The sequence below is a fragment of the Schistocerca nitens genome, chromosome 3, assembly GCF_023898315.1.
Source record: "Schistocerca nitens isolate TAMUIC-IGC-003100 chromosome 3, iqSchNite1.1, whole genome shotgun sequence".
NCBI lineage: Eukaryota > Metazoa > Arthropoda > Insecta > Orthoptera > Acrididae > Schistocerca > Schistocerca nitens.
The window spans coordinates 652,407,883-652,432,669 of NC_064616.1; the positions used below are offsets into that span (position 1 = coordinate 652,407,883).

Sequence of the window (24,787 nt, forward strand, 5' to 3'; positions counted from 1 at the left end):
TATGATTGTCTAATGTGGTGACATAACATATAAAATGCTCAATTAGTTTCTGAAAGATAATGAGGGTAGGAGGGCTTGTGGCACATACCGCAGTAAGCAAATGTTTCTCGATAACGCACGGAGTGCAGCAGGACTGGTCAGTGGAAGTGAATTATGGCAGAAGTGCTGTAGCTCACCTATATGGAAGAACATGGTCCACAGACAACAGCACATGAAGAAAATGAGTTCTATTTCAGGTTGACTGTTAACAGCCAACATGCTGTTGATATTTGTGAACATACTTTGATGTATGGTTTTTCACTTTTCCCACTTTTCTTTTTCTTGTTTCCTTTCTTTCTTTTTGATACTCAGCCTATTCATGCCCCTGGCTATGAGTTGGCTTGCAGCTTGAGGTCTGTGGGAGTTGTCACCTAGACTACTACTTGCAGATGTGTACTGAGTACCTAACAGTGTTGCTCAATACTTTGAGATTCTAAGAGCTTACCTATTTTAACATCCAGTATTGACAAAGTTTTGACAGAGTATGCCTTTTCTCAACAGCCACACTGCTAATGATTTATCCACTTCTTTCTTATTGGGGTTACCACAGGCATAATCTTCCAAAATACATTTTACCATGAGCAGCAGTGGAAGTAGAACAACAACAACTTCTTAATTTCTTCTGCATTACTTAAATAAAAATCATATAGGGAATCCACATCTGAGCTCTCTTTGCTAGGGTATAAAAAGATGCCCCCTTTGTGAAGTAGAAAACAAAGTCAGGCTTTAATATCCAACTGAAAATGAGCATGAATCCCATCCATTCCAATTTCTATGGACAAGCCTTGGTTTCAACAAAATGTCTTAATGTTTCCAGACAACTTGAAAGGTGCACAACCCACATTTTCATATGACACTTGGCTGCACAAGCAGTATTTTAGGTTGGGGATTGTACCACTGATAAAACTAAAATATCATTCAACCATAATTTTTCATTCTTTCGACGTAAAATGAAATCAGTTATCATGAAAGCAATTATGCAATTTAGTTTGCAACATTTAATTAATGATTAAGTCATAAAGTAAAACAGAAGTAATATCTGATGTTTCCCAAGAAAGTGTTATAGGCCCTCACATGATCTACACAAATGATTTTGGAGACAATCTAAGCAGCCCTCTTAAATTGTTTACAGAATATGCTGCCATTTAATATATTATAAAATCATCAAATGATCAAAACACATTGCAAAGCAACTCAAACAAAATATCTGCATGGTGTAAAAAGTGACTGTTGACTCTAAATAATGAAAAGTGTGAAGTCATCCACATGAGTACTAAAAGGAAGCCACCATATTTTGGTTACAATATAAAACACACAAATGTAAAGACTGTAAATTCAACTAAGTACTTAGGGATTACAATTATGAATAACTTAAATGGTAATCATCATATAGATAATGCTGTGGGAAAAGTAAACCAAAGACTGCAATTTATTGGCAGAACACTTAGGAAATGCAACAGGGCTACTAAAGAGACCATGTGCACCATGCTTGTCCACGCTCTTCTGGAGTACTGCTGTGCAGTATGCAATCTGCACCAGAGAAGATTGATGGAAGACATCGAAAAAGTTCAAAGAAGGACAGCACATTTTATATTACTGTGAAATGGGGGAGGGAGTGCTACAGATATGATATGCGAATTGGAGTGGCAATCATTAAAACAAAGACTCTTTCATCGCAGCAGGATCTTCTCATGAAGTTTCAGTCACCAACTTTGTCCTCCAAGTATGATTAGAGATTAGATTAGATTAGATTAATACTAGTTCCATGGATCATGAATTTTATTGCACAAAAGCGTGTAATCAGAATAATAGCTGGAGTCCACCCAAGATCATCCTGCAGACATTTATTTAAGGATCTAGGGATATTCACAGTAGCTTCTCAGTATATATACTCTCTTATGAAATTTGTTATTAACAAACAAACCCAATTCAAAAGTAATAGCAGTGTGCATAACTACAATACTAGGAGAAAGGATGATCTTCACTATTCAAGATTAAATCTAACTTTGGCACAGAAAGGGGTGAATTATACTGGCACTAAAGTCTTTGGTCACTTACCAAATAGTATCAAAAGTCTGACAGATAACCAACAAGTATTTAAGAAGAAATTAAAAGAATTTCTGAATGACAACTCCTTCTACTCCATAGAGGAATTTTTAGATATAAATTAAGGAAAAAAAAATTTTAAAAAAAATTTTAAAAAAATAAAAATAAAAAATAAAGAAAAACAAAAAAAACAATAAAATAAAGTTGTTATATTAACTTAAGTATGTTGTTAAATTAACCTAATTATGTCATGTACTGTTCCTCAGTGATGAATTACCCCAAAATATGATGCCATATGAAAGGAATGAGTGAAAATAGGCGTAGTATGAAAATATTTTCTTGCCACCCACCCACATGTAGAGGAATGTTCATCATAATGAAATAAGAGAAATCAGAGCTTGCATGAAAAATTTTAAGTGCTCATTTTTCCCATACACTGTTCAAGAATTTCAAGAGTGGAACAGTACAGAAATAGCTTGAAAATGGTTCAATGGACCCTCTGCCAAGCACTTAATTGTGAATTGCAGAGTAATTATGTGGATGTAGATGTATAAGATACTCCTCCTCTGAGTATTTGCTTAGTGACACTGCATCTTCTTGACTAAGTAATAGCATTAACCTGAAATTATTAATATCCAATGAACTGGAAAAGAAGTTATAAATTATATTTTGCTTTAAATAAGGTGGCTTCAAATTCCTGGTGTAATTGGTAACTTTTATAAGGTCTTGCTATCTTCAAAGTAGATATTAACTAAATATTTACATCATGTAACATGTAATGTACCTTATGATTATTAAAAATTGCTAAAAAAGCACACTCAATTGTAATCCTGATCACAGTGTATGCATGCACACTCTGTAAAAATGCAGACGGACAGTAAACTGTTAGACTCACTGCACTACGCTACTGGAAAAAAATTAGAAGCTATTCAGGATAGATTAAATGCATCCTCAAAATTTTGTGTAATGTAAGATGGAAAACCTATTAAGAGGTCAGTGATGATTTTTAGCACTTATGCTTAGAATTTAGTCTTGACCACAAAATGTTGTATTATTGAATGCATCACAAGGATACCTAAATAACAAAATAATTTTAAATCCAAGTCAAATGTGCTGAAAATTTTAACTTTATGTTTTACTGCTACAAATGGCATAAGCTTGCAACATGACAGTCTGAATCATAAAAGGAACATGGAAATTTAGGTAAGATCATTCTCAGCGTGCCGTGGCTGTGAAGTTCAATTTTCACATTTAGACTGATTGTGAAAATCCTAAATATTTTCACTGCAGTTAAATTAATCTTCTTGCACTTTGAAACTAGTGTTGAATGTATGTTGAACAATGAACACCACTCAGTAGTGTGAAAGCTCTATACTTTTATGCAGTTTGTGATAGTAGTGCAATTAAGTATTTTATTGAATATCAGGTCCTATTCAACACCCTGTCTATTTGTATAATGAACTCAATAACAAAATAGTCCTAAACTGTAAACTTCTTTGCTCCTACATTTATATGTTGAGTATTTTGATGTTGATGAGGTTCACATGTGTTCTTTAAGCTGGACCCTCATGAGGGATCTAGTGGAATTGTAAGAGAAGGTAATCCAATAATCATCAATTTAAGACATGTTTACTGTAGCTTCAGAGTGAATAACAAATCCAGTAACATGCACTACATAGTCTTTCAACCAATTTTTGTTAGTTTTATTAGTTAAAAATGAACATGAACAGTCACAACCGCAAGAAACTTCTTTCTTTGTGAGGTTACCAGTTTTGCTCTGTTTTAAAGCATCTTCAGACCTAACACCATGATGATAAATGGTTGTTGTGAATGGAGCAGGTCCTATGAGTAAATAAAAAGTTTCTTGTGATTATGGCCATCATGTTCATTTTTAAGTAATTAAAAAGAAACAGCTGTACTCCAAGAGAAATGTTTTCAAAAATTATTGTTCTTAGTGTTTTGCTAACATGAAAAAGTAAGATACTGAAATTCTTGCAGTGTATCCTCTAAATGGCATTTTCATTCACACTGTTCAGTGAGTTATTTATTTGTTAGCGTGTACCAGTATGAGTGCATAGAAGGTGTAATAAAAACACAAATATGAAATATACTTAATTTTGATTATTCTCAAAATTTGACACCGAAAAAGAAAAATTAGTTGACTTATAAAATACTAAAAGTGCATTGAAAGCCCTTACAAACCTTGGAGAGGTGTAGCAACTCTATGTAGAGTTTGTTTTTGCTACATACAGTATATTTATAATTAATTTTTGTGACTACAAATTATTATCTAAGAAAATGTAATAGCATATAATAACAAAAATATCAAGTCTTATGAAGAGGATACTTCTTGTAATGCTTTGATTAAATACTCAGAACAATGATCTCACAAAATACTCTTAATGTAATTAAGTCACATGTACAGTAGGAGTATGATGAATGGCTGGTTACAGATGAGTTCACCTCCAAGGCCGATCCGTGACTCTGTGCCTGTAAGGGGCCCAATGTGCCGTGGTTCTGCCCCCAAGGAGCGCACTGCCACTGACAAGTCTCCTGCCATGCACTACCCAACTGTTCCAGTTTTTGGAGTCCGTTTTGTACCTGGTACGTCGATTAGTATTATTTTTATACGAACTAGAGAATGGGGAAAGAAAGGGAAGGGATGGCTGGGAATTCTTTACTTCTCGCTGTACAGGGCATTGTCATAATGCAATGGCGAAAGTTGAAAATTTGTGCTGGACGGGACTTGAACCCAGATTTGCTGCTTCTTGTGAGTTGTTGCCTGAACTGCTTTGGACATCCACACACTGTCCCTCACTAACTCAAATTTTCAACTTATCACATACTGCAATGCAGTGTCCCACATCCTTTAACTCCCTACTTGCAAATTAGTGATTCAAATTGGCATTTGGACAATATTACCGCCTCTGCACTGAAACAGATGTCAAGGAGCTGTCATGCTCTTGCAGAGATACATGTATTTGAATGATGTCTGTTCTGTTGGACACATCTGACAGAGTGGACATCACTCAAATATAAACATTAGTATTATCAAAATATTTTCTGTAAATTTCTAACTTTGTGTGTTCACAAATCTTGCTGGCTGTCATAGTTTTGCTTCTTCCTTCTAGTTCCTGTATAATGTGTGTTTGAAACTGTAAAGCAAAAAATTTCAACAAATTTTTTCAGGAGTAGTCAGAGGCTCCTGTCCGTCCGCTATGCGCATGCCACCCACTGGCAGTAACATTGCTCACCGCCTGCCGACCCCCAACGTACAGCGAAATCCGTCAGAAGGTTCATCTAACTCTGGCACACGGGTGCAAAAACCACGAAAGCAACGGTGAATATTTGCAATATAATAATTTTTGTAACTAGTACAAAGGATATGACAACAATTTTTAGTGAAATTTTAGCTATTTTTTGAGTTTGAAGTGCAAAGTGAGAGGGACATAACAAATGTAAACTGATATATTAATAATATTTTTTGTGCACTTGTGTGACACATTTTTATTTTCCATTGTTTCATTCATGAGTCATTCAGTGCATGACTTCTTGAATAGCAATATGATTTATTATATGAGAATCATAGATTCTGTGACAATTTCTGGATTCATTATATTTAAATGTTTTCTTGATTACAGATCACAGCTGTGACCTAAACCTACTTCTCTTTCTCATTGCTGAGAACTCTAATATCTGATATCAGTTACATTATACAGTTTTAATAGCTGTTTGGCACCTCTAATAATGTGTTAACAATTTTAAATTTACATATTCCAGCCCCAATCACCTGTTTAGGCATAAGGATACCTATGTATGTAAATAGTTCATATGTCAGGATTGCTAATAAACACTTAATGCCTAACAAGCCTTGAAAATTCAAGGTTTCAGTCATTTTACACACTTATCTTTGAAAAGTCACTGAAGATGGTCCTCAAACATTACAATTTTCAACAAAAATGTATCAGTCCATCTCATATGTTACCATCACATTTTATCACTGGATATATACATTACAGTTCCCTATCTTTCACTGTCTCCTTAAATGGAAAAAATAGAAACTAAAGAAATTACATCACTGTGACCCAGTTGACAATGCACTACTATAGACTCTGTGTTCTGACTATTGTAGCTTTTCCACTGAATTACAGTGCACGCCACTCACAGTTCAAAAACCATTAATACATGCAATAAAGAGTGAAAACTATGCTTCTAAGTATTTTCCATGGTAGAAATGGTTACTGCTACTGTTATTAGATCTTTCTCCTTCTTCTCCTTCAGCTACCTTTCATTTTAATGTGTGTACTTACGTTGCTTCCTGATAATTGGTACCCTCTGAGACATGAACATTTCTTGTCTCTGAATCAAGTCTACTTTTCTTTACATGTATCTCTACTAATTAGGCAATATTTCTACTGGTAATGATTTTGAATAATGTACTTCTTACCCAGAATGTATTTCTGTCTCCTGGTGTTTTACTATGGCTGCACAAAAAAAAAGTGTGATTCTGAGTTTTTGAGTCTGATTGTTGATTTTTCACACTAGTTATCTGCCAAACATGGCTGCTAGTTCTTTCTGTTGATAATGGTATTAATAGGTATATCTACTCAAACTTAAACTCAAGTTGCCTTTCAATAAGATCATTTTTGGTTGACTGGCACTCAATCAGCTGGCTTTTATTGGATTACAGGTACAACTAGAAACTATTTACCTGTTAGTTTTACCTTCTTTTTTCCCCTCTTGCCTCCTTGATGTTGGAAACCAAAACCATATAACAACTCAGATTGTTAATAACTGCTATTGCTAAAACTTGTAAAAGATTTACACACATAAAATTAATTTGGTGAGGTTCACCTGTATACATATTTTATCATGTCATAAATTACTTGCCTGTGGGGTTCAGTTGCATTATGTACTACTAATAGCAGTAGTAGTAGTGATGTTTTTATTCCTCTTAGTATCCCTTTTACAAAGTATATTGTACATGTCATGGTATTACAGTTTTAGAACAAGATAAACCTAATTCCTACAGGCAGGCATTTATATACTTATATGTCTTGTTTGACAAGGATGACACATGAACTCTCCATAGTATTGTAGTTGGGTTGTTGGAACCATCACAGCATTTGTGCAAAGAAGGTTAGAGAAACTATGGAAAACCCAAATCATTGTGGCTGGATGGACCAACCTTACAAATACATGACACCTGCTACAGTGCAACACACTCTTTAGTACACAGAAAATAAGGATAAAAAGCCAAGACAATAATCCAGATCATACAGGATCAAGCAAATTCATCAATAATACTTAGCACATCAATGGAAAATGAAGTCCAGCTGATATCTAGTAAACAGTCAGGTCATGAAAGTATGCTGTAAGCAAGGCAGAGACCTTACCACAACACAATTTGAAGTACCTTGCAGCTGCCTGGTGAATGGTTTGTATCTCTGGCTTGACATAAGTGGTTAATCACATGTGGCAGCCAGCTGGTGTAATTTACTGGTTGCTACAGGAGTCACTGATAGTGGCCATTGCAAGGTATCAACCATGCTGTTGGGTGATAGAGATATAATTTCCCTTTCCACTTTAACTGTCATGTAGGCCTGAGTTGTTCCTGCCAGTATTGGGATTGTTGTCTGGGCAAGGAAAGTTTGGATGGGCAAGTCAGCTAAAGGTTTACTGTCCATCTTCATGTCTGGTGTCACTGTGTCCTCAGCTTGTGGTGGGTGCATAGTACTGGTACTGGAGTTGGTTGGAACTGGTGTTCCGGTCTCCAGGTCTGTAATGGAAGTCAGTGGTGCTGGAGGTGGAAACGGATCCCATTCCTAGGTGGACCAGCTCTGGTGGACTAAACCTGGATATGGGGGTCTGTCAGATGTCTAAAGTTGTTTTGAGGTGTCTCCCGGGACAATGGTGGTTGTCTTAGGGTGGAAGCTACTAATATCCCCAAGTGTCAATAAATGATCTCGATAAAACTTGGTGGGTATGGGGAGGAGGCAAAATGATGCGACCCACATTGTTTTGTTTGTGCCCAATTTCACTTTCAAGGGGTAAAACACAGCCTGAAACATAATTTTTCATTTTAGGTTTAGAAGGAATATCTTTTAAACAATGATATACAAAAAATGTTTTTAGGTAAAAGTTGATATGTAATTAATGTTCTTGAAAATTTAAATTTTTCGCAATTTGCCCCCCCCCCCCCCCATTTCAAATTGTCATGGGTGATCCTCTAAATATCCCGAATATCCTGATCTGTATCAGGCATATTTTAGTACATTGGTAAGCTGTAGTGAAGAGCATTGATTATGTACTAGTGACTGCAGCTCGATTGTATTATTTCTCAAGTTGAGATTGACATCATGATCATTCAACAGAGCTAGATCTGAACAATGGTCTCACAAAGTTTTATAGCCCAGCTTTTCATAGTTTTAAAAGAAACTAATAGTTACTTTAGACAAGAATCTCAGAATCTCTTTTTGGAGCTGCAAATGGCCTTGTGTCAGCATTGAAGTCAGGTAAATATATGTCTGACCAGGTCAAAAAATATTTGAAAGATGTTTTATTTTCCAGTGATGGAGAAATATTTATTTTATTGTTAGATTCTTGCAGTGGTCAATGTCAAAAAACTGTTTAGAGCATCATACCCGAGGACAACAAACGTGTTCACTTGATGATCCCAAAGAGGTTGATGGCTCAGATACAGCTGTGGGACATATAAAGCTTTTGATGGTGGAAGAACTTTGTGAGTAGAGTTACAGATCTACTTATGTTGGATGATTATGTCAGTCTCCACTTAAGAAACAATATAATCAAGCTGCAGTCATTAATATATAATCAATTGTCTTTGCCAAGGCTTACCAATGTAGTGAAATAGGCCTGACACAGATCAGGATACTTAGAGGATCACTCGTGACAATTTGAAATGCTGCTGAACTTTGTTTTATATTGTCTTCTCCATTGTGTATACTGTATTATGTGAAGAAAGTTTGTTCATTTTATGTGCATCATGTAAAAGAACATTATGTTTTAGGCATTTATTTGCAGATTATCATTATTGCAATTATTTCTATCACAATAAGGAGTTTTATATTATACATGAATGTGAATGGTAAATTAAAAAAACAACAAAAAATGATGAGTGTGAAATGTAAAATAACAATTTAAAACAAAATAAATATAAGTAAAATAAATATTTAAAATTTTAATGAATGTTTAGATACTTTTAATTGGGTATGTTAGAAATACTCTGACAGCACACTGTGTACAGCTTGTTTTCCAAAAATGATAGTTCAGAAACCAGCTTTATAACATGGGGCTGTATGTTGCTTGAAAGCTTCTTTAATTTATGTTGTAATAAAAGCTTTTATTTTTCAAAATGAATTATTGGTGGTGGGATATTTTGCAAAATTTCAGATTATTACAAAAGTTGACTATAAAGTTTTCAAGAACATTAATTACATGTCAAGTCTTATATGAAAACCATTTTTTATAGATTACCATTTTGAAGAAATTTCTTCTGAACCTAAAATGCTCTCTGCTTTAGGGGTATGTTTTACCCTTAAAAGTGAAACTGAGCGCAAACAAACAAAAAAATATTCCACAATTTTTCTCCCTCTACACACCTGCCTAGCTTCATCAAGATCATTTATTGACATTTGGGAATGTTCCCTTTTAAGTGTGGGCACAGCTGGTTGGTGTGTCATACCAGTGTGATACCATTGGGGACCAATGTGAACATTGTTGTGCTGCTGGTTAATAATGAATGGAATAATGGTTGTTGCTGAGGAAGATGGCCCAGTGATATAGGTGTTCTGCTCTCTCTCTCTCTCTCTCTCTCTCTCTCTCTCTCTTTAAGTTGGTTCTTAGAACTGACCAAGGAAATTAATGGTTTATGGTCATTATGAGTTGAGGTAAAATTCTGTGCTGTTTAGAAATGGAATTGTTTTTATACTAGCCAATGCTCCTTATTTGTTTTGTGAGTAATTGATCTTGGCTGCAGTGAGCATTTTAGATGCATATGTGATGTGTTTCTCGAGCTCATCATCACTCTTGTGGGAAATAACTGCTTCAGTGGCCTGTTGAGATATGTCAGTGGCCAGGATAAAGCATTTTGATGGTTCATAGGTCACCAGACATGGAGAGGACTTCAGATAATGTTTTAACTTATGAAAAGCCTCCTGACACTGTTGTGAACATTCATATTTTCTATTGTTGTTGCAGATATTATTAAGCAGTCTGGCAGTCTGGGCAGCATTTGATATAAGTTTTGTACTGTAATTCAATTTTCTGAGAAATGACAGAAAGTCTTGACACTTGGATTTTTCCTATGGCTTCCACATGTTGCTGAGTTGGTTAAAGTCCTTTATGACTCAATATGTGGCCTAAGTGCCCCACTTGCTCTTGAAACAATTTACACTTTTGTAGGTTTCACTTTAGTCCACCTTGTTGTAGTGTTTGAAACAGCAGACATAAATTAGCAAGATGTTGGTTTCTTGTAGTGCCACTTACTGATATATTATGCATATAACTGACTGGGTTTGACCTGTTTTGAATTAGTTGCACCAAACTACAACAGAAAACTGCTGGTGTGCTAACAATTCTGAAAGGCAACCTGTTGTATCCATACAACTAAAATGGAGTGTTGATGACCTTGACTTGGTCGGGTTGTTCTTCTACCAGTTATTGTAAATAAGCTTCAGGTATATTAATTATGGGAGAAGTACTGTCCATCTGATAACCTTGGCATTAGCTCTTCTGGCATTGGAATGAGATATGAGGTGTGTGAGAAAAGTAGTGAGACTGACTTATATCTAACAAAGTTTTAATTTTTCTCAAACAGCAATATTGTCCCCTTGAAAGTACTTCCTTTCAGCAGCTACACACTGGCAAAGTTGTTATTCTCTGTATTGGTAGGAGCTAGAAAAGGCTTCAATTGGTAGGGTCTTTAGTGTGTCAGTCACTTTATTTTGAATGTTCTACAGAGTGTCAAACTTACACCCTTTTAAGATACGTTTTCCATTTTGGGAAAAGAAAAAAGTCACAAAGACTCACATCAGGTGAAATAGGAAGGGGGGGGGGGGCTGTGGAACAACAGATGGAAGTAGCTGTTGGCATGTGGCATTGTCTTGAAGGAGCATACTCTTGTCTGTGATGTCCAATCTCACTCAGTTCACCGTTTTCCTGAGCTTTTCCAGGACATCCTTGTAAAACATGTGGTTGAGAGTTTGTCCTGGAGGAACAAATTCTTTATGTATGATACCCTACAGTCAAAAAAGCAAATCAGCATTATTTTGATCTTTGTTTTGCTCGTTCGAGCTTTTTTCACTCGAGGAGATGTTTCAGTGTGCCACTCCTCACTTTGCTGCTTTGTGTCAGGATTGTACCAAAAAAATCCAGGATTCGTTACTCGTGATCACACAACTAAACCATTCATGGTCATAGGCAGTCCTCTCAAGAAGACCAAGAAACGCATTTCTATGAGTGTCCTTCTGCTGAGTTGTCAGGTTTTTCAGCAACATTTTGGCTTCGACCTTTAGCATGTGTAAATCTTCAATCAAAATTTGATGTATGGTGGAAATGTATAAGTTTAACAAGTCATCCATCATCCTTAGTGAAGTCCTGTTGTCTCTGCTATACTACATGTCTTCCATGTCAATATATTTGCATCTGGGAAAGCTTCAAGGCCACCATAATCTGCATGGTTGCCCCATACAACAGCAAGCGTGAGCCATGTACTACCTCCAAAAACTGCTTGTACATCACATGTAAAGTTCAAATGGAGTCCACGAAACACATTTCGACCTCCAATTAACTGTTGTTTATTAAACTGTCCAGCCAAATCAATGTCAATAGCCTTCAAACTGCGATACACAGGAATGCTGCGCCGCCAGCGACGACGCCATGCACGTCGCCTAGGCATTGCTGTGGCACGTTAACACACGTGAACGGGTAGGGCAACTTTATTGTCTGTAATATAACATACAGTCACCATTGATCTTTATTTTACAATTTCCATTACCAATCTTAGCCCATATAAACAGATACTCATCGGCATTTAACTTTTTCTTCTTTCTAGTACTCAATACAAATGGCATACTTGGAACAAGTGTACCACAAGGCTGCTTAGCCAAAAGTCCTGTTGTCTCTGCTATACTCCATGTCAATATATTTGCATCTGGGAAAGCTTCAAGGCCACCATAATCTGCATGGTTGCCCCATACAACAGCAAACATAAGCCATGTACTACCTCCAAAAACTGCTTGTACATCACATGTAAAGTTCAAATGGAGTCCACGAAACACATTGGGACCTCCAATTAACTGTTGTTTATTAAACTGTCCAGCCAAATCAATGTCAATAGCCTTCAAACTGTGATACACAGGAATGCTGCGCCGCCAGCGATGACGCCATGCACGTCGCCTAGGCATTGCTGTGGCACGTTAACACAAGTTAACGTGCTGGCGGCGCAGCATTCCTGTGTATCGCAGTTTGAAGGCTATTGACATTGATTTGGCTGGACAGTTTAATAAGCAACAGTTAATTGGAGGTCCAAATGTGTTTCGTGGACTCCATTTGAACTTTACATGTGATGTACAAGCAGTTTTTGGAGGTAGTACATGGCTCACGCTTGCTGTTGTATGGGGCAACCATGCAGATTATGGTGGCCTTGAAGCCTTCCCAGATGCAAATATATTGCATTGCGCCACAGGCTACCCAGCCAATCACAAGCCATGCGGCAGTGAGCGCAGCGGCTAAGTCCGCTTCAAGGTCACCCGCCTAGCGAGCAACCAAGACTCGCACGGCCACCAAACAAAAAGTGAATAGTGTTTTATACTCTCACGGGATCTCACGGGATAGATGCTGTGCTTGTCTCCCAGCACGGCGCTGTGAGTCGTGACTGCGCGTGACCTTCATTCGGACTTAGAAATTTTCAGCGTCCAGTATATTTACTTAACTCGTGTTGCAGAAGAATTCACTTCCGCCCTGTGTTATTCTTATGGGATTTTGCGCTCTTATCAATTTTTTTTATCTAAAATACACTTCCGGTGTTTAATGAGCACCGATAAGGACTTCCGCCGCACTGCTGGCTGCTTGGAGACACTGGCTGCTCGGCAGGTGGGACTGCAACGCAACACATTCCAAGTCTTTGTTGAGCCAGCCATGGTAGCCAAGCGGTTCTAGGCACTTCAGTCTGGAACCGCACGACTGCTGCAGTCACAGGTTCAACTCCTGCCTTGGGCATGGATGTGTGTGATGTTTTTAGGTTGTTATTGTTTGTTGTTGTGGTCTTCAGTCCTGAGACTGGTTTGATGCAGCTCTCCATGCTACCCTATCCTGTGCAAGCTTCTTCATCTCCCAGTACTTACTGCAACCTACATCCTTCTGAATCTGCGTAGTGTATTCATCTCTTGGTCTCCCTCTATGATTTTTACCCTCCACGCTGCCCTCCTATGCTAAATTTGTGATCCCTTGATGCCTCAGAACATGTCCTACTAACCGGTCACTTCTTTTTGTCAAGTTGTGCCACAAACTCCTCATCTCCCCAATTCTATTCAATACTTCATCATTACTTATGTGATCTACCCATCTAATCTTAAGCATTCTTCTGTAGCACCACATTTTGAAAGCTTCTATTCTCTTCTTGTTAAAACTATTTATCATCCATGTTTCACTTCCATACATGGCTACACTCCATACAAATACTTTCAGAAACAACTTCCTGACACTTAAATCTATACTCGATGTTAACAAATATCTCTTCTTCAGAAACGCTTTCCTTGCCATTGCCAGTCTACATTTTAAATCCTCTCTACTTCGACCATCATCAGTTATTTTGCTCCCCAAATAGCAAAACTCCTTTACTACTTTAAGTGTCTCATTTCCTAGTCTAATTCCCTCAGCATCACCTGACTTAATTCGACTACATTCCATTAGCCTCATTTTGGTTTTGTTGATGTTCATCTTATATACTCCTTTCAAGACACTGTCCATTCCGTTCAACTGCTCTTCCAAGTCCTTTGTTGTCTCTGATAGAATTACAATGTCATCGGCGAACCTCAAAGTTTTTATTTCTTCTCCATGGATTTTAATACCTACTCTAAATTTTTCTTTTGTTTCCTTTACTGCTTGCTCAATACACAGATTGAACAACATTGGGGAGAGGCTAGAACCCTGTCTCACTCCCTTCCCAACCACTTCTTCCTTTTCATGCCCCTTGACTCTTATAACTGCCATCTGGTTTCTGTACAAATTGTAAATAGCCTTTCGCTCCCTCTATTTTACCCCTGCCACATTTAGAATTTGAAAGAGAGTATTCCAGCAACATTGCCAAAAGCCTACTCTAAGTCTACAAGTGCTAGAAACGTAGGTTTGCCTTTCCTAAATCTTTCATCTAAGATAAGTCGTAAGATCAGTATTGCCTCACGTGTTCCAATATTTCCATGGAATCCAAACTGATCTTCCCTGAGGTCGGCTTCTACCAGTTTTTCCATTCGTCTGTAAAGAATTCGTGTTAGTATTTTGCAGCTGTGACTTATTAAACTGATAGTTCGGTAATTTTCACATCTGTCAACGCCTGCTTTCTTTGGGATTGGAATTATTATATTCTTCTTGAAGTCTGAGGGTATTTTGCCTGTCTCATACATCTTGCTCACCAGATTGTAGAGTTTTGTCAGGACTGGCTCTCCCAAGGTCGTCAGCAGTTCTAATGGTATGTTGTCTACTCTCAGGGCCTTGTTTCGACTCAGGTCTTTCAGTGCTCTGTCAAACTCTTCACGCAGTATCGTATCTCCCATTTCATCTTCATCTACATCCTCTTCCATTTCCATAATATTGTCCTCAAGTACATCACCCTTGTATAGACCCTCTATATACTCCTTCCACCTTTCTGCTTTCCCTTCTTTGTTTAGAACTGGGTTTCCATCTGAGCTCTTGATATTCATACAAGTGTTTATCTTTTCTCCAAAGGTCTCTTTAATTTTGCTGTAGGCAGTATCTATCTTACCCCTAGTGAGATAAGCCTCTACATCCTTACATTTTGTCCTCTAGCCATCCCTGCTTAGCCATTTTGCACTTCCTGACGATCTCATTTTTGAGATGTTTGTATTCCTTTTTGCCTGCTCCATTTATTGCAAGGTTAGTTAGGTTTAAGTAGTTCTAAGTTCTTGGGGACTGATGACCTCAGATGTTATGACCCATAGTGATCAGAGCCATTTGAGCCGTTTTTGATAAACATTGATTTGATCTAACAACAGCACTCACATGTTCAAAATTTTCATCAGTTTTTTTAAGTGGAAGGCCTCCCTGGATGAGGTTCATCTTCAGTGCGTTCTCAGCCTTCCAAAAATGAATTGTGACAGCAAAAAACTTGTGCTCTTGATAAGGAATGTTGCCCATAGGCCTGTTTCAACTTTTCAGACTCATATCTGGCAATCTGATTGCATATCATTGACCTAAATTCCACTGTTTCATTTTCATAACACACAACAAAAACATGGCTTCAACGTTGGCGCTGTCAAAAACCATGTGATGGCTGTATGGAGCTGAAACTTGGACTGAGCATCTGAAAGAGATGAATACACTGGTCTATGCAAGTAGAACACAGCATTGCCAGAGTGCCTGCAGTGTTGTCAGTCTCATTACTTTCCTCACACACCTTGTAAATGTCAAGCTCCAGTTGTGCATTAATAGTTGATTTAAATCCATTACAAATACACAAAGAGCCATTTGGTTTTCATAACACTACTAATGGGGTTTCCACTGACTGGATGCGACAGGTGCGAAGATGTTTTGTTGCCCCAGGTGATCTACTTGGACATGGGGTCATCTTACAATGTTATTGGCATTTTTCTAGCTCTAAAGTAGTTCAGTGCTGCAGATGGCTTCAGCTGAGTGTGAGCTACATGATTTTTTGCACCCCCCAAGCCTGATGGAAGTAGGCCTGAAAATGCAGTGCATAATGAAATAAGATCATCAAATGGTGTTACTGCTGATACAATGTTGATGTCATCTGCTATTTTACAACAAAGATCAGAAAAGCACCAGTCCCAAAAATGTTTTCTGACTTGATGGTACAACTAAGAAATAATCAGACAGATGAATTTTCTGTACAACACTGTTACTGTGCATTTACCACAGAAATATATGCAGTGCTTGCTGTGGGGTTGTAAACCTTATGATGTCAGCTGAAGAGACAGAGAACTAACTTGAGGATAGGTTTTCTCATTTATAATAGGAACTGGTGAGCCAGCGTCAACAAGAAATGTTATTAATTGGTTCTAGATCATTAGTGGGAGAGAACACTTTTGTGGCTGCTCCATGAAAATGTTCAACTGTGGCTGTAACATGCTTATGCTGTTGCAGCAGTGTTGGTGTGTCACCATGCCACCTTTGTGAATGTCTACCATGTGCCATTTGCTTACATCAATGTGCACAGCACATTTTTCTGTATGGGCACTGAGTGCACATATATCTAGCAAAACACTCTGGATTCTGCATAACAGTGTTGTTATACCATGGCTAGATGGCAGAAGGACTATGTGAAGACTGAGTCAAACACATGCTGTTGCTTATTTGTTGTTTAGGCTTTGTCTGTAAATGGATATGAGAGTTTTAATTCTGAGTCAGATGACAAAGATGAACCTGATGAGTTCTTATCAGACTTACTGTGACATGAAGGGAATGCCATTGTATGGAATCTACCTCACTTTCAACAAAATTTTGCTGTGCTGTACTGGATATTTCAAGCAGTTTTACAGAAAGTGTACTGTTTTCCTCAAAACAGCACTGTTCTGCAGCTGATATTTCCAAAGTTTTTGCTGTCATCAACATGTCTCTGAAAGTAGGAGTTATGAATTTCAGTGCCTGTGCACAAACTTCTTTATGTCTGCATAAGTAATTAATACATCACACACTAATGGTTCAGTAAAGACTTGTTTACAATTTTGATTTTCACTCAAAAATTTGCACTAATGAGTCAGCCCTTTGAAATCAACTGCCCATGCTGCATATGACTGTTTTGACTTCTTGTGACAACAAAAAAACTATGCTGTTAAAATGTGTTTGCTGCTCGTAATGCTTAGAGAACAAACTATTGGTTTTAGACAAATGTAAACACTTAGGTTTATCAAGAGGATGTAACTTGTGCAGAGGACACATTATTGGGGGTTTAGTAGATAGCAGAAAACCAATTTGTTTAGCAACATTGGCTACACTGCTCCCCTGGACTGGGACTGCAGACATCTATAATATGAGTAGCAGTCTTTGTCTTTGGATGAAATGGTGTGAATGGATGTGATGAATTCTTCTCTGGCTCGATGAGATGCTTTAGTGTAAGCAGTTGCTGCTGTTCTTGTTCCATAATTTGCTTTTGTTGGTCATCTTTTCATGCCTGGTATTGAATTTGAAGTTGTAGCTGTTGCAGCCACAGTTTTCTGAATTACAGTTCCATGATCACTGAACTTGGTCTGTTCTCCTTACATGCAAACTACGGTAAGTTCGAGTTCTCATGGCCAATATTACACTTGCTGTGGTGTAACACACTCTTTCTTATGCAGCAAACATGTATACACTATAAACTCTTTGTAGCCTTGTTAACAGGTCAAGTCTGTGCCATGTCATCATAAATTATAGAACACTCCACGAACATAACCCAGATCATCCAGAGTCAAGTGAATCCATGTAGCACAGCAACCAAAAATATAGTCTAGTTGAATCCTAGTATGCAGCTAGGTCGCAAAAGTATGATGTAAACAAGCTACTAACTTTAATACGGTGCAATTCAAAGAGTCTTGCTGTTGCCCAGTTTATGTCATGCAATCTACAGAGCTGTATTAATTAATTAGACCATTCATTCATACATCATATTCCTTAATCTCATCATGAAGGAGAGCTTTCAGATATGCAGAATGAGTGAAGATGTACACTGAACAGCCAAAGAAACTGGTACACATGCAATATATCATTTAGAGCCGCCACAAACATTCAGAAGTGCCGTATCACAACATGACATGGACTTGACTAATGTGTAAAGTAGGCCTGGAGGGAATTGACACCATGAATCCTGCAGGGCTCTTGATAAATCCTTAAGAATATGAAGGGGTGGAGATCTCTTCTGAACAGCATGTTGCAAGGCATCCCAGATATGCTCAATAATGTTCATGTCTGGGGAGTTTGGTGGCCAGTGGAAGTGTTGAAACTTGTAAGAGTGTTCCTGGAGCCACTCTGTAGCAATTCTGGATGTGTGGGATGTTGCATTGTCCTGCTGGAATTGCCCAAGTCCGTCAGAATGCTTAATGGACGTGAACGGATGCAGGTGATGAGAAAGGATGCTTACGTATGTGTCACCTGTTAGAATCATATCTATATGTATCAGAAGTCGCATATCACTCCAACTGCACACACCCCACACCATTACAGAGCCTCCACCAGCTTGAACAGTCGCCTGCTGATATACAGGGTCCATGAGGTTGTCTCCATACCAGTACACATGCATCCTCTCAATACAATTTGAAACATGTTTCCAGTCTTCAGCAGTCAAACATCAGAGTTGACAGGTCCAAGTGAGACATAAAACTTTGTGTCATGCAGTCATCAAGGGAACACAAGTGGGCCTTCGGCTCCGTAAGCCAATATCAGTTATGTTTCATTGAAGGGTTCAAGTGCTGAACTTGCTGATGGCCCAGCACTGAAATCTGTAGCAGTTCATGGAGGGGTTGCACTTCTGTCATACTCAACAATTCTCTTCAGTCGTCATTAGCCCTCTTCTTGCAGGATCTTTTTTTGGTCGCAGCCATGTCGGAGATTTGATGTTTTACTTGGTTCCTGATATTCATGGTACACTCGTGAAATGTTCACATGGGAAAATCCCCACTTCATCACTACCTCAGAGATGTTGTGTCTAGTTTCTTGCCACTGACTATAACACCATGCCGTTGCAGTTGCAGTAACCAATCTAACAAATGCACCAGACACTTGTCTTATATAAACATTGCTGACTGCAGCACTGTATTCTGCATTTCTACATATCTCTGTATTTGAATACACATGCCTATACGAGTTTCTATGGCACGTCAGAGTATGTTCACAGGGGGGAGGGGGGTGGTGCAAAAAAAAAAAATAAATAAATAATAATAATAATAATGAACATGCTGCTGGCTACTTCTGTAAAGCACACTGACCATAAATTGTCACTAGCCCTAATTTACTTACACTGATAATTATGGGAATTACTTCTAGATTATTTATATATGAAGAACAGGTGAGAAAAACTACTTTGGTAAAAAATACTACAACTCTTCCTGTACTACTCGGCTGCTGTTTTCATCTAACACTTCAAACAATGTATTTTTGTAAGTTAATGCATAGCATCATGAGTTGTCTATAAACTAGCAATGATAAGATCTATCAAATACAAATATTAGAATTTTGTAGACTTAACACTTATAAATACAAATACTCGTATAATGATAAACTGTAGGAGTAGTGTCTCATAAGGTATTCTTTTGATTTGTTTTTAAATATTTAGGATTTTTTAATATCTTATCAGATGTCTACTGGCAACCTATTGTACACTTTTGCAGCAGAGCAGAAAACTTCATTCTGAACTGTACAGAGGGGTGCATAGTCTAGTTGAAAATTATTTTTATTTCTGGTATTGTGGGTATAAATGCAGAGTTCATCCTAAATTCACCTTGTTATCAATGACAAATGCCATGGTGTGTGCGTGTGTACTGGCACGTAAGTAATATTATTACTGCTTATTCTGTAGAATAAATATAAGGGGCCGTCAAATGAAGATGAAACATGCTATAGCAAGAATAAACACGATTTATGGAACATGGTACTTTCCAGAGCAACACATAAGATACGATGATGTACAGGTTGTGCATAGCACAGAACATATTGACTGGATAACAGTAATACAGGTTACACAAAAGGCCGAGCACTCATCACTTCAATAATACTTCGATGACCCACCAGAGCAAGCCAGGGAGCCGACCCAGGTGGCCTCTACAAGCAGGCATGTGAACTGTATGGGGGGTGATCTCTGAAATCGTGTGGGTCATGAGCGCAGGTACAGCCCTTGTCCCTTCTAGGGGGTGGGAAAACCACATATAAACATAAAAATACTAAGCACAAAAAATACATAGTACAGAAAAAATACATGGTACAGAAAAAAGCACTGGTGCTGTGAAATGAAAAAAAAAAAGCACTGATCTCACAAGGCACTGAGATTACAATGCATGGAAAACACGAATGATGACACTGATGTCCATTTCATCACCCAGTGATGGCAGCTGCTGCATGTGGCAGGCAGTCACCAGTGGGTAGGGACAGAAGTGATGAGGGATTGGTCGGAAAACTATCCCCCTTCTCATGAGAGGCCATAGGGCAAGACCAGAGATGGCATCTCGATAGTGACATTCTTGTCCAAATCAGTGGTCAGCACCAGAGGCATCATCGGGATCATCGGAGATGACACCTTCAGAGGACCCAGCAACAAAGGTGGCAGCAGCTGTGGTATCAGGTGCAGTGGTGATTGCACCGATGTCAACAGTCGAGGTGAGGAGTCGGAGGCAGGAATCCCAGACAGTGATATGCCAGGCAGCAACCCGTGCTGTGGTGCAAACTGGGCCATCTTCGGCACGGAACAGGCTTCGTTGGTGGTGGTGGAGGGGAGGCAGTGGCCCCTCCAGAACAGACTCCACTGTGTGTGACCACAGCCGGTTGAAGTGACAGGACATCCACCCATCAGGAGTGCAGATGATGCATAGGTGCCAGCCCCCAGTGATGCTTGATGATGGCAGCAACCCAGTTCAGCCAGCAGCCAAAACCGTGAACCCAGACACGCAAATCCAGCTGGAACCATTGCAGAGCCAGCATGGCGAGAGGTGCAGCAGACGAAGAAGGATCCGTGGTTGGCATCTGTGGACCAGCAGCTCTGCTGGGCTCTAGTGCCCCACCAGAGTGAAATGGTACAACTCAAAGAACAGTCTAAACCAGCTTCAGGAGACCTGCCGGATACATACTTCCGCATCTGAGTTTTAAACATCTGAACTGTGCATTTGGCCTCACCATTAGATTGAGGATCACACAAGAGAGCTGTGAGATGGCAATCACTGCTAGCCTGACAAAAAGATGCAAATTCTTGAGCAATGAACTGGGGGCCATTATTAGTAACCACAGTATACAGCAGTCCCTCAATTGCAAAAATCTTAGACAGGGCCGAAATAGAGGCCACCGTGGATGTGAACAGACAATGTGCCATGTAGGGAAACTTGGAACAGGCATCCACTACAATGAGCCAATGACGATTTAGGAAGAGCCCAGCAAAATCGACATGTAGATGCTCCCACAGGGGCTGCGGCACCAGGCAGGAGAAAAAGATGCCCGCAGGGCTGCCTGTTGCTGAACACAATGAGTACGAGTGGCAATAAGCCATGTAATGTCCTCATCTATGCCTGGCCAAAACACGTGCCAACAGGCCAAAGCTTTTGTGCTACAGGTTCCCAATGGCTGGCGTGCAGAAGCCACAGTACATTATGGCATAAGGAAATGGGAATCGCAGCCCGGGAAGCAGTGTCCTCCATAGCTAATGAGAGAACACCGTGAAACACAGAGAGGCAGTGCTGGAGGGAGAAGTAATTATGCAAGGGATCCAGGCATGGCCAACCGTGCTACACAGAAGAGAGGACCCAACTAAGTACAGGATCCACTGTGACAGCCGAAGCTGTCCTCGCACTAGTGATGGAAAAACCATTGACTGCATTCTGGTTCTCAGTTTCTAAATAGAAACAAAGCATCTCGTCCAGCCCAATCAGAAGGTGAGATAAGGTAATGGCATTGGCGTGTTGCGCTGTCAGCCAGAAATGGATCTGATAATGATAGTATGATAGTGGGAGACAAAGAGAGCCCACCGCTGCATATGATGCACTGCTTTGTCTGGCACAGAAGCCAAATGGTTTGAAAGAGCAGCTAACGGCTTGTGATCCATGACTAAATGGAACTTAGAACCATACAAGAAGACGAGAAATTTAATGAGGGTGAACACAATCACTATAGCCTCCATTTCAATCTGAGTATGCCGCTGCTGAGTCAGAGTTAAGGTCTTAGAATCATAAGCAGTGGGTTGTTCAGACCCATCTGTGTGTTTGTGCGCCAGCACCATGCTGAGAGGCATCTGTACCCAACACAAGATGCTGACCTGAGTGAAAAGTGGCCAGACACGGAGCAGAGTGAAGCTCCAATTTAAGCAAAGTGAATGCTCCATCACCGTATAGGGCCCAGAGAAAAATGCACATGCGTCCAGTAAAAGCTACCTATAAATGTCTGCAGTTCCTTAACGGAGGTCCACTGCAGCAAAGCTGCAATTGCATCAACACGGTGACCCCTGCATGAGAAACCTCAAAACCCAGTTACTCAATTGATGGCTGAAAAAAATTGAGATTTGGCAAGAATGCACTTGAGACATGGAAACTGATTTTACAGAAAACAATGACCACAGGTTTCTGAGATGGTCTTCAGTGGAAAAATCCAAAACAATGATATCATTGAGGTAATTGATGCAGCTGGGCACAGAGGCTGTCAGGGGCTCTAAAATACACTGAAGAATTGCGGACACACTAGCAGCACCAAAAGGCAAGCATTGATGTTGGTAAAGGCCGAAAAGTGTATTGACAGCGAGAAGGCTCCTAGTGGCCGTGGCCTCATCCAAGAGGAGCTGGAGGTACATTTCTGACAAATCAACCTTGGAAAAGTAGTGGCCATCTGATAACTCTATGTGCAACTCATCAGGGTGGATCAAATGGTACGTATCTATTATGAACTTTGCATTAATCGTGACACTGCGTGACACTGAAGTCACTGCCAAGGTGGAGCTATTGCTTCAGTTTCTTATTGATGGCCAGTGGTGTAGCCCATTCACTAGAAGAAATATGCGAAATGACATTGGGCAATGTCAAACTGTCTATTCGGCACAACATGAGAGGCACGTGCTGTGTGTGTATTTAAAAAAAAAAACAAAGGCAGGCAGATTCTTTCATGGTAATGTGGGCCTGAAAACCAATAGTACAACAGAGCCCAGGGGAAAACAGAGACAAAAACTCAGAGCAGTGAGACTCAAGTTCCTCAGTTGCTGATATGGAACTTGATCTGAAATTAAATTTACCTCATCGACAATGGAAAAACTGAAAGCATTAAACACATCTCACCTGAACAGGTCTGTGGTATGGGAATGATCCACAACATGGAAGGTGAGAAGGCAACCAACAGATTTGTAAGAGACAGGAGTGAAATTCCGATGTAGGGTGGGAATCTGCTGTTTACTGTAGCTAACCAACTCCCATGAAACCTGTGTGAGGGGAGGGAAACCAAGTCAATGTACATTTGTGCATTTACTAAAGTCACTGCAGCTCCTGTGTCCACTTGCATTTTTAGCAGCTTACTAAGGAGAGATGCAACAGAAAATGTAAACATTTATTTAAAAAATCATTACAGCCATATTTGTTAATATACAAATCTAAAATTTTTCATGTGTAAAGCAAAAGAGCTGTGTTTTAACGGAAAAAATATAATAAAATACACAGGATTAATATTTTGCCAGAAACTTGAATTTTTAAGTTTATAAGGCTATAAGACCACTGAACTGCAGTTATTAATTTATGATACACATTGTATTATTAACAGAGATTTTAATTTTGCACACCCAAAATTAACTTATTTTCTACATACAGTCACCTAAAAATCAGAATGTAATCAAAGGATCTCATATTTTTTAGCTCCAGGGAGACAGCAATGCGTTGTGAACCGATCCTGAAAATTTCATAGCATTAGGGCATATACTTTTTACGAAAAGGCTTCTAATAATGTAAAAAATGTAAAACATAGAAAATGAGGTTCAAAGCTCATATTTTTTAGCTCCAGGGAGACAGCAATGCGTTGTGAACCGATCCTGAAAATTTCATAGCATTAGGGCATATACTTTTTACGAAAAGGCTTCTAATAATGTAAAAAATGTAAAACATAGAAAATGAGGTTCAAAGATTTTCTTCTCAAACTTCTACATGTAATAACCTTACATCAATTTTAAAATCCTCCATACTGATAGCATTGTATTGTATTGAACTGGGGACCTAAAAACGACGGAGAGGCTTCATCCCTGTGATAGCCTACAGTGGTACACAACCCCACAAGCTACTGCAGTCCACTCACCTCATCACTGCCCCACACCAAACCCAGGGTTATTGTGCAGTTCAGCCCCCAGTGGATCCCCTCAGGAATGTATCACACCAGATGGGTGTAACCCCAATGTTTGTGTGGTGGAGTGATTATGGTTTACTCATACGTGGAGACAGTGTTTGTGCAGAAACCACTCACATAGTGTAACTGAGGCAGAATAAAGAGAACCAGGCGGCATTCTCCGAGGCAGATGGCAAACTACCTTAAAAACCATCCCCAGAACGACCGGCACACCGGACCTCGACACTAATCCACCAGGTGAATTTGTGCCAGTGACCGGCACGCCTTCCCGCCCAGAAAGCAGTGTGTTAGACCACACAGGTAACTGGACAGGCTCCATACTGATACTCCACATCCTCCAGGTTTTCTTCTCTCCTCTTTGAACCTGCCTGGCCTGTATTTGCAGGTAAGGCACTGATTTGTTTGATTTCTTGATCCTGCTCCTGTCGATAGTGTAAAACGCTTT

At 39.2% G+C, this 24,787-nt stretch overlaps 1 protein-coding gene across 7 annotated transcripts in view; it reads left to right on the forward strand.

The window, feature by feature from the left end:
* LOC126248617 (cAMP-regulated phosphoprotein 21) overlaps positions 1 to 24,787 on the forward strand; it is a 1,051,584-nt gene that overhangs the window by 1,021,129 nt on the left and 5,668 nt on the right. For all 7 annotated transcript variants that reach the window (XM_049949775.1, XM_049949778.1, XM_049949781.1 and 4 more), the window contains 2 exons: positions 4,539 to 4,689; positions 5,275 to 5,425. In XM_049949775.1, coding sequence (XP_049805732.1) covers positions 4,539 to 4,689; positions 5,275 to 5,425 — 302 coding nt within the window. The remainder of the gene's footprint in view (positions 1 to 4,538; positions 4,690 to 5,274; positions 5,426 to 24,787) is intronic.